General features: G+C 45.5%; 1 protein-coding gene and 1 non-coding gene across 7 annotated transcripts in view; both read right to left on the reverse strand.

Annotated features, from left to right (window-relative positions):
- The window catches only part of LOC100679901, a 91,197-nt gene that overhangs the window by 16,114 nt on the left and 58,291 nt on the right, over window positions 1-16,792 (reverse strand). For all 6 annotated transcript variants that reach the window (XM_032599360.1, XM_032599359.1, XM_003426390.4 and 3 more), the window contains exons 2-4: window positions 7,160-7,686; window positions 6,393-6,691; window positions 5,721-6,013 (exon numbers count right to left, since the gene is read on the reverse strand). In XM_032599360.1, the coding sequence (XP_032455251.1) occupies window positions 5,721-6,013; window positions 6,393-6,691; window positions 7,160-7,686 (1,119 nt within the window). The remainder of the gene's footprint in view (window positions 1-5,720; window positions 6,014-6,392; window positions 6,692-7,159; window positions 7,687-16,792) is intronic.
- LOC116417296 lies at window positions 4,353-4,514 on the reverse strand. Its single transcript, XR_004227600.1, has one exon. It is a non-coding gene; the product is annotated as a U1 spliceosomal RNA (small nuclear RNA).

Below are 16,792 nucleotides of genomic sequence, written 5' to 3' on the forward strand. Positions count from 1 at the left end.
GGGCCGCGCGTCAAAGCACGTCTCGCGCTCTTTAACGACGCAGTGCGGTAATATATAAGTTTTTATTCGCCCCCGGGGCCCGCGACAGGGACCGCCGGGCCCTCCCCCCTCGTTACTTCGTAATTAACTGGTTGGGCTCGACTCGGCGACGCTGGGCGAGAGGGACAATGCGTGCAGTTGTTGAGTGAGGAGAAAAAATTCAGAGTGCGTTATGTTTTAGAATTTTTTTGTTAATAATAAATGCTAATGTTATTCTGGAAGCACAATCATTGTAATTTTTTTTTCAGTGTTACCGTCGCGTTTCCTGCAAAGCATAAGAATTACCGCTGGGAAAGGTCATGCGAACTTTATAACGAGGTTTTGAAATTCAGTTGGCAGAGGAGTCGTCTTTTTAGAATTGCATGAATTTTTCCAGAAACGTCGTTTGCATAGTATGAATACAAAGCAAAAGCGCTGCACGCGAAATCTCAACCGAGGCATTTCCCTCCGCATTCCGCTAATCCACGTGGCTATATTGCATGCCGCAACGACGCCGAAGAGAAACCAAAGCCCCCGCTTCCCTCTTCAAAAAGAAGAAGAAGAAGAAGAGGAAGAAGAAGCCGAATCAATTATCCTCCCTCGATTTCATCACGTAAGTGCGCAGTGCACGCATAACGAACTGTCCCGGCAGCTGCGCCACCCGGAGATCTGAAATTTCAAACGCGAGCCACTCGATCAGCTCTCTCTTTCTCTCTGCTCTTTGATGTACGTACGCGACATGTTCCGAAAACAGATTAAAAGATCTTGCGCGCGTCGGGTCGAAATTTAGAACGAAAAGGCGTGGGCGAGAGGACGGCGTCTGCGTAGTTTACTCTGTTTGTTCTGCGGGGGGAGTGAATTAAATGCGGATGTGCGTGTGTTGTTAGAGTTTAGATAACGGGAAGCTATGAAGCTAATAAAGAGACAACATTTTAGTAGGACTTTTTTTAGATTCTTTGTGTTGATCTTGCGGAGGATGCGGAGGAGAGTATTTTCTGTACGCGAGGATTTTGTCGTGGAAGCGATGGAGAGTTAAAAAAATAGTATACTGCAGTAGAAGGAATGAATTTTATTATATACCATCACAGGCTATTTGGATTCTGGAATAGAATCTTATTTATTTCATGCATCTAAAACCGTACCATTTTATTTCAGAAAAAACGTACGGCGAATTATGAATTCAAAAGTGGAATATCGGGTTTTATTATTGGTTCTTCGCGACATCAAATATTGAACATTTCTATACCGTATAAAAATACCGACGACACAAGTCCATATAGCAATACTTGACGCAAAAAAAGCCCGGGAGAAATTCCTCGCAGTCTCCCCGCATCTCTTCCCACAAACCTAAAAAAATGCACAATATCTCGTGCCCATCTTCGCCGCGTGTCCCAATATACCCTCGCGACACATCCGTCCTCGTAGTTCTTTCAAAACTACAAGAAAGCCCGCTGGAGTCGCGACAAATCGGCAAAATGTGCTCTCGCAACCGGCATACATAACGTAAATCACGCGCTCGGCACCAGAAAACACTCTCCCGGTTTTTGCTCGCGATCTCGTCGGAGCTTCAATATCTCGCGGATTATTTTAATAAGCGACGAGATTCCGCGCTAATGGTTGTCGCCGCTCTTCAATCATGTACCTCGCAACCGTATATACGTTCCCCCATGATGTGAAAAACTCAAGCTCAAAATAATAACAAAGGAAAAGCTGCGTATGTACGTACACGCGAGATATTATATGTTATTGTACAAGCAAGAAATCGATTTTCCCACGTCTCGATGCGCGCAAATATAATAATGAAAAGAAAAAAGTCCACGCGCCGCGAAGACAATAAGAAAATGCGAGAGAGAAAAAAGTCACACAGCGATTTTATCTAGCGCTAGCGCATGTCTTTGCTCAAGTCTCTCTCGCGTTTAAATTTAAAAGTTTAAGAACAGCAACGCGCCGCCATGGCTGTGTTGTGCTCCCGGGGACTTATTATCTTGCGCCGAGGCGGCAGCGGCAGGAGAGTGCGAGAGAGGCCCCTCTTGCGCATAATGGGATAGTTAACGCGCGACGCGTGTCCATTATGCCCGTGAGCGCGAGCGCGCTCCTGATTTCCAATCTGTATCTGATCGCGAGCACGCGGGGAGAGGGTATATATAATATGTGTATATACACATAGGGAGCTGTTGCTGCTGTTTCTATATGCGCGAGGAGATGTTGATTTTCCGAGGAGCCTGATAATGTCGTGTGCTACCAGTGGTTTGATTTATCGGCGGCCTTTTGTAATTCCCCGGATGCATTTTTCAAATTTCTCAGCCGATCGCGGTTCGGTTGTATATTATGTAGATCACGGCGAAATGACTGGGGGATGTCGTAAAGATCTGATATTATTTTTGCGTCTATTATTCCAATATCGTAAACGTCGGTGAGTTAACACTTGCAAATTATCGAGTTTGAAGCTGTGTATCGAGATCGCGACTTTTTATCTCGAATAGAGGGCTGCGTTACGTACGAAAGTGAGCAGTGGTAACCTGTCGATTTTTGAAGCTCGTAATGAGGCTACACATTCCGACATTATAAATACAGAAGACGGAGTGTAACTCTCGACTTTTTAAGGTCCCAATTGCGAAACGAAATGTATTCCCGTATATCTAAGTCATACACGATCATACCAGCGTAGGACACAAAAAGTTACCTCGAATTTTCCTTCCCTCTATCCGCCGGGTGCGGCGATTCTGGTATTTTAACGAAAGCGAACGTGCAGCCCATATCCACGCGTGACAAACACGTCGGGCTTATCTCAACGATTTTTCGCCATCCGCCGGTGCTTATTTGGAGAAATTGTATGTCATTACGCTCGAAACAATAGCTCGGCGCGCGATACCCAACACTGTGTAACGTTTTACTCACGATACTCGGTAGAGCGCGAAGCATACATATTGTATACACAACGACGATCGGACAATTACTCCCTTTTATACAGAATTCACCGCGTGCGTAATCGGCGCAGAGGCGCATTCGATCAGCGGACATTCCAGGAGAGGAGAGAGCTTGTCGAGATAGCTACAAATTTCACTCTCAAGAAGCTCGGAGATTCAGTTATACACTGTCTACACGCAGCGCACAGTGTAACTCAGCGCGCGAAGTGCAAGTGAACAAGGACGCGTGTATAGTAGTAGCAGCAGCAACAGCATCAGCAGTACCAGATTGAACATCGAGTTTTACAAGTCGAATCGAAAATATATCCGTAATTTAAATCTAGGCAACGCTCGTCTGGGCACATCTACACACAGCAGCGCGCGCTCGGGACACACAGAGTCGTGCATTATTCATGAAGACGCGATAATGCGCAAAAATAAACGCGATCATCTGCCTGACCCCCTCCTCTACCCTTCTCGTGCTCGTAATTCAAGCTAATCAAGCGCGAGCCCTTCGCAACGGATATCTCTCGTACATAAAGACTTCATTGAGGAGAAGGAGAAGGAGGAGGGCCTTTAAAAAGCGAGGGAAGCGAAATTCTCGTATGGAGAGACGGCTGCGGCAACGGCGGCTGCAGCGCGATCGAAATACATATTCCGGGCATTATGAATAATCAATTGCACGACGAGAAAGAGAGAGAGAGAGAGAGAGAGAGAGAGAGAGAGAGAGAGAGAGAGAGAGAGAGAGAGAGCGGTTATTCACGTTTTTTCGATGCCGTAAATCACGACGAAATTGTTTGAAGAAGCGTCCCTCGAGAGGAGCCTCTTGTGCAGAGCTGTGTACGTTTTGTGCGCGATTTTGCAAGAGAGGAACGACATTATGATGAAAAGACGTTCGGGGAATCTTTGGTAGTTGAGCTTAATGTTTATTAAGTCTGGGAAGTGAATGTCACGCGGAATTTGCGGAATCAATGCTGGGGGATTGTGTTGGATGATAATCCGAAAATTATTGCTACGTGATGGGATTGGCTTTTTTTCTTTGATTGTATTATACATATCGTTCTCGCTTCTGCTATTCAGGGTACTATATGCGATAACTCAATTTGTGTACAATGGTTCGCGTTATGAGTTCCTATAGTTGATCTAAATAAGTACTAACATCGTTATGTCTACATCAGTCAGAATATAAGACACTAATGATTTCTTTAATAATTGATGAAATTCACAATGAAAACACTTGTTAAAACAATTTTTAGGTATTTTGTGATTTTTTTTGCAATAAAACATAAATAAAGGCTACATACACGTCTTCTGATCATAATTATAATATCGAATCTAAATTTACGTATAAAAAAGTTCGAAGTACCGAAATAGAATCGTATACTTCCAACTTTGGAAGTTGAAATATTTATTTTTGGATTAAATTATTCGGGATAGCGCGAACGCAGTCCCGGCTAACAAAAATTATACGCCCGAGATATCCACATTAGGGATATTCGCAAGGGTCAGCTCGACCGAAGTGCAATGGAAGAGCCTCGCCCTGGAGGAACCGCCTTCATGATCACGGTAACCTCTGCGCCAGGTAAGTATGCTGTGCTCCGCTCGGCCTCCTGTACTTAAGGGTTTCAAATCGCTACTTCTCTTGCGGGAGACTAAATCAGCCATAACTCGGCTTCCGCCGCATAGCGGATGCTCGCCCAACTATCGGGGGTAATTCGGGTGCGGGCGTGGATCGACTTATACCGGGGAGAGTTGCAGGGAGACACGCATCCGCGAATTTTGGCGCGGGAAAATAATCGATAGTTTGAACGCTATACTATATCGTGTACTACATCTTGCTCTGTGAATTTTTAAAAAGCTGTAATTTCGAACGATGTTATTGGGGTTATGTAGAGTTCAATCACACCTACCGTGCAAGTCGAATCGGAGCAGTGTGTTTCAGATAAATTTTAACAAGTGCATAAGCTGATAAAAAATTAATCAGATTTCGTAATCTTTCAAAGCGGTAATTCAATCGCGAAACTATTTATGGAATCTCAACGAGATATTATAGTTGAAGTAAAGTAAAAAATTACACTCTAAAGATTAATTAAACACCCCGTGTTCTCGGTACAAGGCACTTAAGTATCCTTTAAATCACGAGGAGCTCAACGTACAATTTCGCACGTCAAGTCCTCGCATGTAGGATTCCTCGTTAATAAAATCAGCAAAAAAACTAAGCGAGCGATAAAGCTGTAACATCCCTAAACTTCAACTGCTCGCGAGGGTATATATAAAGTAGGTATATGTACGCTCGTAAAAATAGCTGTATAGCGAAGGCTCTCTCTCGCGCGCGCGCGTGCTTATGCATTCCAATAAAATCGAAAATACCCCGTTTCTCTTCTGTCGCCAGGACGAGAAAATTTGCAATAATAAACGTTTTCAAAGCTTTCTTTGATGTTGTAACCGCTTGACATAACAATTTGCAAAATTAAGAACTCACGCCGTATTAACGTCTGATAACGAGAGAGAGAGCCCTCTTTTGCTCGCGACTCCATAAAAATACTTAATTAAAACAGCCCACTAAATCAGCCGAAATCCCGCGCGTCGGACTCGTTCCATAAAAATCAGTCCCAAAACAACTCCACAAATCCCCCTAAAAAAAAGGATCTCCACTCTGCAAACGAGCGACGCGATATAATACAACCTCGCGCGCGCGCGTCAAAACGTGTCGCTCGCGTGTTCGGGTACGCTCGTGAAAATTTTACGAGAGTCCCTCTCTCGGCGAAGAGCGAGTTGAAAAATTAAAAAACTCACCTGGAAGGGCGAGTTCTGATCCTTGGGGTCGTTAAGGAAGATCCTCGGGTCCTTGGCTGCGTGCCAGTGCTCCTGAGCGTAGATCGAGTTGACCTTCATACCGGCAGCCCGGTTGGATCCTTTGGAGCCGGGCGGTGGCGTAATGAGAGCCTTGTCGTCGCACAACGACGAGCCGGTGGTGGTGCCATCCTGATGCTGCTGCTGCTGCTGTGGCTGAGGCTGCGGCTGCACGTGGGCGAACCTCGGCATCGTCGACGACTGCTGCAGCCCATCGCCGGCTGCTCCTCTGTTCACTGTATAAAGGATCGAGCGGGTAAAACGGGCTTTATTGAGGGCTATTACGGCGCCGAGGTGATATTGTTGCGATTGAGCGCCTGTGTTTTAGAGAATTATATGGACCGTTTATGGTGGGTGGAGCTTGTTGTTGCGCGTCGCGCGCGCGACTGCCTCGTTGTGGGAAATTGCATTTATGCCTTTGCTACAGCTACGGCGCGGACTTTAATGTTTCTGCAATTTAATAGGGAAACGAGTATTTCCGATGTGTATTTTACCGGTGTTTGACTTTTTACTACCATTTAAACTTTTTACTTATTTGCTTTTCAGAACGGAATTTATATTTTTTAATTTAAAAAAAACGCGCAAATATAAATAAAACGTTGGCCATCCACTCACTTAGACCGTTGCTGCAGTCGGTGCCATTGCAGCCGATGGCATAGACGACCCCAGTGCTGAGACATCCAGGCGCTAGTCTGCAGAGTCCCACGTCGGGCAGTCCGAAGATTGCCCGCAACTCGGCACTGCGCTCCTCGTAGACGGCGTGTTCGTCGCGCTGTTTCGCCTCCTCGGCGCTGCACGCTATCGCCTTGATCTTGCAGTGCTTGCAATCTTTCTTACGTCTCCTCCGCTGCGGACGATCCGTGTTGCTGTTGCTGCTCGTCCCGCTGACGATGCTGTCGTTGTGGCCGCTATCGCTGCAATAATGAGAAAGAGAGCTATAAGAGTTTCCGCGGTTGAGCTGCAGCTATAGCCGGCGCTGTTGCTTTGACCTCATTGTACAGGGACGCCAGGGGGGTAATTTATTTTTCCTATACCGTCGCGGTGCGTTTCGCCCGCTCGCGAGAAGGGCTTATTAATGTTGCAAAGAGACGCGTATATGAGGAAACTCATTACGCACAAACAAGAGGTGGCGTGATACGAATCGATTTTTGCGGATGTCGCGACGAAAGCTTCGATCGGCATCATTTTCAATTCATGCGCGACGATAGTGGCTTGCGTAAACACGCGTAAACAATAGAGACAGGCCTGTTGACACTAGCTCGGACAGTCGGAAAGTACCAAGCTGTATTATACGAGTTTTTAATGAGGAACGCAATGTGGAGATGCCTATCTGTAAAGGGTCCGGAAAAATGTTCTCAAGGCGAGCGCGGCCGTCCACATACCGATTCCTGTCGTCCCTGGTGAGCCGATCGATCACCGATCCCCTGGTGCGCTCTCTGTTGGTAACCCGTACGGACGAGCTCTGAGGGTTGGTCTCGATCGACTCGCAGCTCTGGCTGGTCCTCCTGAGGGGCAGCGTGAGATTCCTCTGGAAACCACCGCCCCCGCCTCCACCCGGTTCCAATGCGAGTCCGTAAGGTGGGACGATGTCCTCGTAGACGTGACAGTCGGCCGTGTGTTGGGGCATCTCCAGACCTCGGTAGGTGTCGAAGCGAGGCTGGACCAGGTGATTCTGGTGCAGGTGGTGGCTACCCTCAGAGATCTGAGGCGGATCGTGGGAGAACTCGTCGTCCGGATGGTGGTGGGGATGGTGTTGCTGTTGGTGTTGTTGGGGGTGACTGTGCATGATGTGATTGAACTGCTGATGTTGCTGATGCTTGTGGAGGAGCTGCTGCTGCTGCTGATAGTGGTGGTAGTGCTGGTGATGCGCCGCCTTGTTTGCCTCATCCTCGTAGGCACGGTTCTCCATCTGGAAGCACGTTGGACATCGCGATTTATTATTATTGTTGTAAAGCATAAATAAGACGTTATAATAAGAGTCAGCGTACTACATCGATCAATTAGATACTTCTGTGAAATCACTCATTACGGAATCATTGTGTCACAGAGTCTTGCAGCGTACTTATTTCCATATTAAAAGTAATGCTCACGCAATCTCATTAAAACTAACAACACATCCATTATGACAAAGTCGATACAACGTTCCATACTATTAGAAATTCAGTTAAGCTACACATAACCGGTAAAAAATTAAAAACGCAGAGAACAATAATCCAGTTGAGTAAACCCAGCAACTAATAGCTGAAAATCAGGCCTCGGCATTTCTCTCCCTATATCATAACAGCAACTTTTGATCCCGCCTAATAATCTCGCACCAACGTCCCCATTATGAAAGCTGCACAAGCCAATGCTGACAGTTTTCCCATTAAACCCCCTTTCGTTCTAATCCCACAATCATCTCGTTATCGTATTGTGCACTGCACCTTGCAGCTAATAAATTTTCTCACCTCCTCGCGGGCATCGACAACTATTTCGGCATGCGGTCGTACAGCAATAACAACGCGAACGAAGGGAAAAAATTCGAGTGTCGATTTCCCTGTCGGTAGAGACGTCGACGCGCGCGCGCACTCGTTTCGCTTGGCTTGCTGCTGGAATTTCATGCGAACTTGAGCACTACAGGCATACGTGTGTATGTGCGTGTGCGCGCGCGCGCGTGTGTGTGTGTGTGTACAGAGGCGAGGCTGTCGCGCGTGTACCCTTTCACTCTCGTCAAAAGGACTTTTTCCCTCCGCGTCGCGTGTGTATACGTATGTTTGACACTTTTGCATCGTTACTATATCAAATCTATCAATTAGCCGATAACTCTCTCGGCTTTTGCAACACGTGTATTAACGCGTTAATGGGTGAAACTCGCTGGGCAACCTTCTCTTTTTTCAGTGCAATCGACGAGGTGAATACGTGTATGTATTATAATAAAGATTTTGATAAATTTGTTCTCGTTTGGATTTTTCCCCGCGATATTTAGACAATTGCTAGCTGTATAAGTATGGTAGCCGTTCGTGAATTACGAGGCAAAAGTCATCGTTAGCGCTTGTTTCAGGATATATCGTCTGAAATAGGTGTAGCAAGTTTATGACGACCGTTTCATGCTTAAGCTTAGACTCTTGTTAGTGTGGCTATTATTTATTTATCCATCCCGACTTTTCCTGTGTTGCTTCCCTGTAAATAACCGTTCGACAATGCCGTATGCACATGTACGTAGAAGAGATCGTATACCTACAACAACTCGGAACCATTTCCTCCGAAATAAAATACTGATGTATACGTCTAGTTATTTACATTTCCTCGCGGGAGAGAGAGTCTCGTAAAGTCGCGTTTATTTCTCATTTATCGCGGCTGAAAAGGCAGTGGCGAGTTTTAATATTTAAAAAATATTAGATCAGCGATATAAACGCGCGCGTTGCCCAACGCACACGACTGCGTTTCTCGTTATTTGCGGTAATATGAAAGTCGACTGTCACCTGCTCGCGCGCGAAATGACATGAATAATTTTATTTTTTGCGCTGCAGTGTAAATTATACATTCACGCCGTGACTGCGTCGAGTCAAATTAATTAAAAGTTCCGAACGTTCACATCTGCGCGTTCGGCGATTTCTTTTTTCCACTTTCTCTGCGGCAGTAGTACACCAATAACGAACACTGCAGTCGAATCTGAAAAAAAGTTCTGGTGTATTACGAACCCGCGATTTCATCACTCCCTATACACGGCAAATAAACGCGCCTCGCTTTCACTTACCGCGTGTGCGCGCGCGCACTTGAAAAAGTACACACAGGGCTCATACGAGCAAAACAACAATAAAGAGGGAACGAGCTGCAGCCGGAGGGTTTAATAATAAATCCCGGGGAGAGAGAGAGAGAGAGAGAGAGAGAGAGCCGAGAATAAAGCCGCGAGAGCCGTCTCGCGCGCGTCAGTCCGGTGTCAGCTCGCGGGTTACAGTCGCAACTACCATATCTTTCTCTGCTGCAGCGGTGCTCGAGATACGTTCGCGAGCGAAAGCTACGGCTTATGGGTTCTCTCTCTCTCTCTCTCTCTCGCGTATTGTCGGCGGAGAGACGGAGAGAGATTGACCGGTAGAGGCTTTATGCGCTTGGATGCGGGCGGGATGCATCGGACCACACTTAAGTAGTTTGAGAGACGAGCGAGTTGAGAAAGAGAGAAGTCTAGTGTGCGCGGTATGCATTGCCTGAGTGAATGTCGGATGGGCTGACCTACGGCGTGAAAATGTTGATTTGCGAATTTCGCGGAATCGGGGCCGCTGGACGGGAATATACGAAATCCAAAATCTTCAATTTTAAGAAATCTTCGTAAATCGATTACAATATGGATATCGTAATCGAACGACTTTAAGCGCGAGAAAACACCTTGTCCTGACAATAATCTTCATTATTAAACGCACTTACAAACTCGCGCGATAAACACGACGCAGCAAACGCCCTCCTCCTCGGAACAGCTTCATAATCGACCAGCATACGACCGTTTTCCTCTCGTATATAATATACCCACCTATCCTTTTTTTCCACTGGTCAACGCACACATACACACGGGCACACCGGTTCAAGGTCAGCACCGCAAGTTTAATTGCAGCATCGGCTTGATTCGCAGGAAATTATTATCCTACGCGGCATAATGACGATCGCTTTATTCCACGGCTCGTTTTTTAATCCTCGAGGAGATGATGCCGCGCGAGGCTTGGGTTAACGAGTCAATTAGCCGCGGTGACAATCGCTCGAGCTCTCCGCTGCAGACTTTATGGATATTCCGATGTCGAGAGATAGACCGCCGGCTTTTCCATAACAGAGAGTCCCATAGTGATTGCGTTTTAACCATTTCGCCTTTAATTAGCCAACGAGCACACGATGAACTTTGCGATTCGAGAATGCGAAGAAAAAGCTGGCGCATATCCTGTGCAAAGTCGATCCCTAATTACATAGGTGCGTAATACAACGTGATTCAATCCGAATCCGTCTCGAAGAACCTTCCGGCGCATCGTTATTCATAAACATTTTGCCGAAACGATTATCTATGATTCAGTGTGTATTGCGTATACAACAAGCAGTAAACACACTCGCTTTATAAGACACACGAAAAAATTTCAACGGCATAGGTAATTGCTTCCTGAAGCTTCGGCGTACATAAACGCTTTTCTATAGGGCAGGTCGTGGGATTCCCCGAAAAGCCTGTCGTGCGGCGGTTTGACGAGTGACGAGCGGAAACGACGTTCGCATAACTCGCACGGATATATTCCGAAGAGGTATTATATATATATATATATATATATATATATATATATATATATATATATATATTAGCCGCGGGCGGAGACACTTCAAAGTTATATAGCAGTGGGAGAGATTTCGACGAAGAGAGCCGATGAGCTGTGCTGATAAACGCGTTGATTGCGAGGCTCCGATGTAATAGGTGCATCATTAGAGGCTGTAAGTATGGGATTTTAATAAAGTGCAGTTTCGAGAGAGGCCGGAAATATTGGGAATGCCTGTGTCACGTAATCTGGACTTATAGGTTCATCCCGAGTGTTTCGAAGGGTGTTATTAACCTATATTTTCTAGTCTTTTACTTACTGCGATTTTTATCGACTGATGGCTATGAATAATAACAGATCGTTGCTGCTTGGAATTCTGATTTTATGGAATGCATATTTACCATTCATTATCAATCAAGTTAAGAACTAAATGAAAAAATCCATATTCGATTACTTGAAACATCTCAAAGCCGAAGAATCAATCAAAAAGAAGATAGCGTCGCTCGCATCGGCTCGGAATACAAATTTTCTCGTAAACGACCTCATGCCTCTCAGACTCTCTCTCTCTCTCTCTCTCTCTCTCTCTCTCTCTCTCTCTCTCTCTCTTCATCCATCGTATCTCTTCTTCTGCGGAGTCCTCCACACACACACACACACACACACACACTCTTGTACATCGAACTCGAGACAGGGGCACCAATTACTCTCAGCGATTCGTCAACGGCGGTCGTCCACTCGGCGCATTGTCCATCGATGCGTCAACCGGTCGGCGGCATCTCTCTCTCTCTCTCTCTCTCTCTCTCTCTCTCTCTCTCTCTCTCTCTCTCTCTCTCCACAGCAGCATCAGCAGCAGCAGCAGCGGTAGTGGTATATAGTAGTTGGACTCTCGTTCGATCGTAATCTCAGGCTCCGATCGCTTCTCTCCGCCGTGTGACCTGCATTCATCTCTCTCGCTATATACCTCGTGTGTTATACAGCAGAGAAGAGAGGCGTATTATGCTCGATCGAGATCGTGATTCCGCGCGCTAACGGAACAGAAATCTTTCCAGACATAAGCGGCCTCTGAGCAAGGGAGAGAGAGAGAGAGAGAGAGAGAGAGAGAGAGAGAGAGAGAGAGAGAGAGAGAGAGAGAAAGATGTCTTCGGCTTTTATCTCTTTTCTCTCGCGGGGCCTTTTTCTTTTCGGCCGCGGCTACTTTTGCTTTGGACTCTTTGTGTGCGTGGATGGATTTAATGGTTGATTATGAAAAATCGGTTGAAGGGGCTTTAATTGATTGCGGCCGAGGCTGCGAAGGTCGTCTTCGAGGTATTTGTTGAGGGAGGGATATATATATTATGCGTGTGATTGATTTTTCGGTTTTACTTTCAAGCCTGGCACACTGTATATGTATTTGATTTTCATTATCTACGGTCCGTAGATATTTGTTGTAAATAAATCATGTGGTAAAATGGTTTTTACTTAAAATCACATAAAACCGAAAATGATAGTTTGTAAGTAATAAACGCTGCATGTACCGCACTCAAACCAATATAACCATAATAAATTGTTTTCAGCACGTCTCGCATCCACTTCAAAGCTAGCCTTTAATAGTTTAATCTGTAACATACGGAATCGCTGCGGAGCAATCCATCAGCGGCAAACAGAATCAGCCATATATTTTTAGCGCATCGCAATGAGCCTCTCCCCTACACTTGAACGCCATTGCCTAAATATACGCACCGCGACAAATAAACACCTCGAAAAATCTCCTCAAGTTCACGCGCACGTCTTGTAAAAGCCTTCAGAAAAGTCTAACAAAACGATCAAAAGCTGATTCAGGGGAATATCTCCCTACAGACATATCCTACATGAAAGAATAAAAAGAAGAAAAAACAGTCAGCGACACGCGTTTTCCCCTTTCGCTCTTCCTTTTCGTCGGCTTTTCTCTTTTCGAAACGCTGCGTGAGCACGAAACGATGATGGAGGTGACAGTGGGAGGTTGGTAGAGGGGAGCCGAGAGACGGTTTTAGATGGAGCGATTTACGATGATTGTATCAGTTGCTGATGGGATGACTTTTGAAGAATGCGCGAGATCGACCAAATGGACTTTTAAATATGCAGGGGTGGAGAGGTCGGGCAGTATGTGAAGTAGAGATTTTTTGATGGTCGTTTTAGTTTCTATTATGCATTTACTAGGACTATTATTCTTTGTATCTACATTTTCATATCTTAATTATAACGAGTTTGAATTTCGCGGTCATTTTGCGGTTTAATGCTTGTTGCATGTGTTCGCTTACGATTAGATTAGGCTAAAAGCCAAATTCTCCTATCCACGTTTAATCTAATCTGACTGATGCATGTATATTTTCCACACCCACTGCTACAACATCATTATGATTACCCCGTAAATATTTGTGAAAAGGTTGCACAATATTTGCATTCGAATCAGACCGCTTTAAAGAGAAAAATCTAACATTATTGTATAAGAAACTTTGCCAGATGCACGACCGATCGTTAGATTTTCAATCAAGACAATTTTTTCCAACATCCAGTTCATGCAATAAATCTTCAACGAGCCGCAGCAACGGAAATATTGATGACCGGATTGATTGTCGGAATCATATAACGAACGTGTGCAGCACGATGGTTAAGGCTATTTAATTAGGTCTTATCGAACCCTCGACATAAGCGTTCCAGCTACTATACCCCACATACGAGCATCTAGACTTCGCAGGAAAATATTAACACGAATGCAGCGCATTATCTTATCGGCAACAATGCAACGGCGGCGCCGGCAATAACATAACGATTATCTAGCATCTATATACCCGCTATCGGCCGGTGTCTAACGTTTCTGCGCCGAGATGTATATGGTACATGCAGGCATTAATTTAATAGCGATAAATTATCCGCTATAGATCTATATACGAGGATTTAAAATATAGAACGCGACTTTAATTAAATCCATACGAGTTCACGCCTTCCGTTTACAAAAATATTAAAATTCGATCGTTTGATTTATTAAAATTTCACTCGCATATGATAACCGAACACGCCATGCATCGCTAGCCCCGCGAGTATAGAGACTCGTTCCTTAACTCGTTCCTTAACAAACCGTATACACACTCTCCTAAAACCTCAATTTGCGGTCTAGCACACGCAGCTGGAATACGCACACACCGCCACGAATCGTCGCAGCTGTGAGAGGGAACTCGATCGCCTCCTGCTCCAACGGATAAAATACATAGCCACTAATTCGGACTCTCTCCTCCCATTAAATTTTCGAGCAGCCTGTATGTAGCCCATAATGGTTCAATTGTAGCCAGCGAGCGTATCGACGATTAATCGGCAGACTGTTTCGAGGGAGAGATCGGTATGTGGTGTGCTGGAAAATTGCGGTCCCGAGTTTATTGACACGCTTTGCGGTGTATGTAGCGCGCGTGATTTATCGCGGAAAGAGAGGAATTAGGGCCATTAGGTTTTTCTGGCTCTGTCCCGTATGTAATTTCGAATTTTGCGAGCGAGCTTTTTTTCCACCGGGAAAGTGGGCTGCATCGTTAGCTGGAGTTACGTTGCAAATTCGTGGGAAATCGGTCGAAAGTTTGAGTGCAGCGTTTTAGTTTTGTTTTTTAAGCCGACTAGGATACATACTGAATTTTGGCGCGCGATTCAAATGCGACGATCTTTTACAATGCACATTAAATTAATGCCTCATACATAAAAAGCGATCGTTCCGGTAAAGCGTCGACCCTTACTCTCATCAGCGGAATTAACAATGTCCATTGCCACTTTACGCGTCGCACTTATGCCATCGCCGAAAAAATGCGCGCGGCAGCTCGTAATAACGCATTTTTCTCGCAAGCGTATATATATATATATATATATATATATATATATATATATATATATATAATCAAAAGATAATTAAGCCCGTATCAGCCCGCAGAGAGCGCAATTTTCGATGTATATACTGCGCCGAAAATCGCGCGGCACTGCTGCGACCTTAACGACTTTCCGACAAAAGTCATTTCTGTTTGTGGACGGGAAAAGAGGGGCGAGCAAAGTGCCGGTGTACGAGATGTGATACAAAATCCGGTAAAGGTATATATACAGGTGCTTATATCGCGCGCACTTGCGGTCGAAAGTGAAATTAGGGCGTGTAATGCGCCTTCTCCTCGAAAATACGCTTGCCTTCGATTTTAACTGTGTATCAAGGCAATGTACGAGCATCGGAGGAATTAGAGGTGTATACCGATGCAGGTGCACCACGAGGCTCCTACACACGATGATTAAAACACTTTGAAATACCGCTTGGCGCGTCTTTATCTATGTGCACATACGCGAAAGGACTCGATGTTAATAAACCGCGCGGCGCGGTTGCGATATTATCTGAAACTACCCGCGACTACTTTACGAATTTACGAGGTGCGGCAATATTCATAAAATTACATACAACCTACTCCGCATAAAATTATCAGCGTACAACGACGCAATGACAAGTCGTTGCTTATACACACGGTAGCCGCCTTATACGAGCTTTAATTGCGTTTAAGCTTGCTTTATAACACATCGAACTGGACCATTAAATTGAAACGCCTATGCGCTAAAGAGAATTACGCAATTATGCGAATTTCAGGCGCCTATATACAAAGTCCAGCTCTTCCTTGTATCCGAAACGAGTTCGCCACGAGAAATTAACTTTAGTGTTATTGTTATTGCGACGACACTGCTGTATACCGTACGCGCGGCACAATTGAAAAATCCGAATTCGAATCGTCAGTTGCCGTCGCGTATACAATGTCGGTTTCTCAGTGCGGCTCTTCAAAAAATCTGTATACATGCGTGTCGTCGTCGTCATTGTCGTCCGTAATTGCGCATCAGATGTGAGGCAGAGATCGAGAGGGACGTCAGTCGAGGTAATTTGGCATAAATAACAAGGTGAGGACGAATGGGACACTGGCTCTGTGATTACAAGCGGACGACGGGAGGTTTCAGAGGGAAGGGAGAGCTTAATTGTTTGCGTAATTATTCGCCGCGCTGAGTTTGTTTATAAGACGCGCTCGTGTATCCGCCGATTTTTTCTCGCTTCGGGTGAAAGATCTTATCTTTACTTCGCTGTATATACTGGATATAGATATATCTCCGTTTGCGAGAAGCTAATCGCATCGAGTCTACGGTATTTTGCGATTGCAAATCCCCGGTATATATACATCAGCGCGACAGTAATTCTATGAACCGATCCCTATACGCAGCTTTAAAAATAATTACGGAGATGCTATACGTAACTGCACGCAGAACACGCATAACTGCAAAAACCGGAAAAGAGCCTCGCGCCGTATCGCCATCTGTCCCGAACTCCTCTCTCTCTCTCTCGCGCGCGCGCGGGGGCCTAATTTATCGCCGCGGACGATTTTTCGAAAAGCGCAGAGAGCTACTACGCCATTATCCGGCCCATAAACGAGCGGAGAAAAAACGTCCCGCGCGCGATTAATTTCTTCCACACAACGGCCTTTTTGCCGCGCTTCCGCGCAATTTCGCCGCGGCGACGTGACCGGTCACTACCGTTAAGCTGGTCGCCGCCGTCGTCGTCTCTCTCTCTCTCTCTCTCTCTCTTTCTCTCTCTCTCTCTCTCTCTCTCTCTCTCTCTCTCTCTCTCTCTCTCTCTCTGTAGAGGTGTGTATGTAGAGGCACCTGTGCAGCTGAGGGAAAGAGAGAGAGAGAGAGAGAGAGAAAGAGTATATATTGTGGTGTCGTGGCTGGGCAACTTCTTTAGCC

Source organism: Nasonia vitripennis, chromosome 4, assembly GCF_009193385.2.
Source record: "Nasonia vitripennis strain AsymCx chromosome 4, Nvit_psr_1.1, whole genome shotgun sequence".
Taxonomy (NCBI): domain Eukaryota; kingdom Metazoa; phylum Arthropoda; class Insecta; order Hymenoptera; family Pteromalidae; genus Nasonia; species Nasonia vitripennis.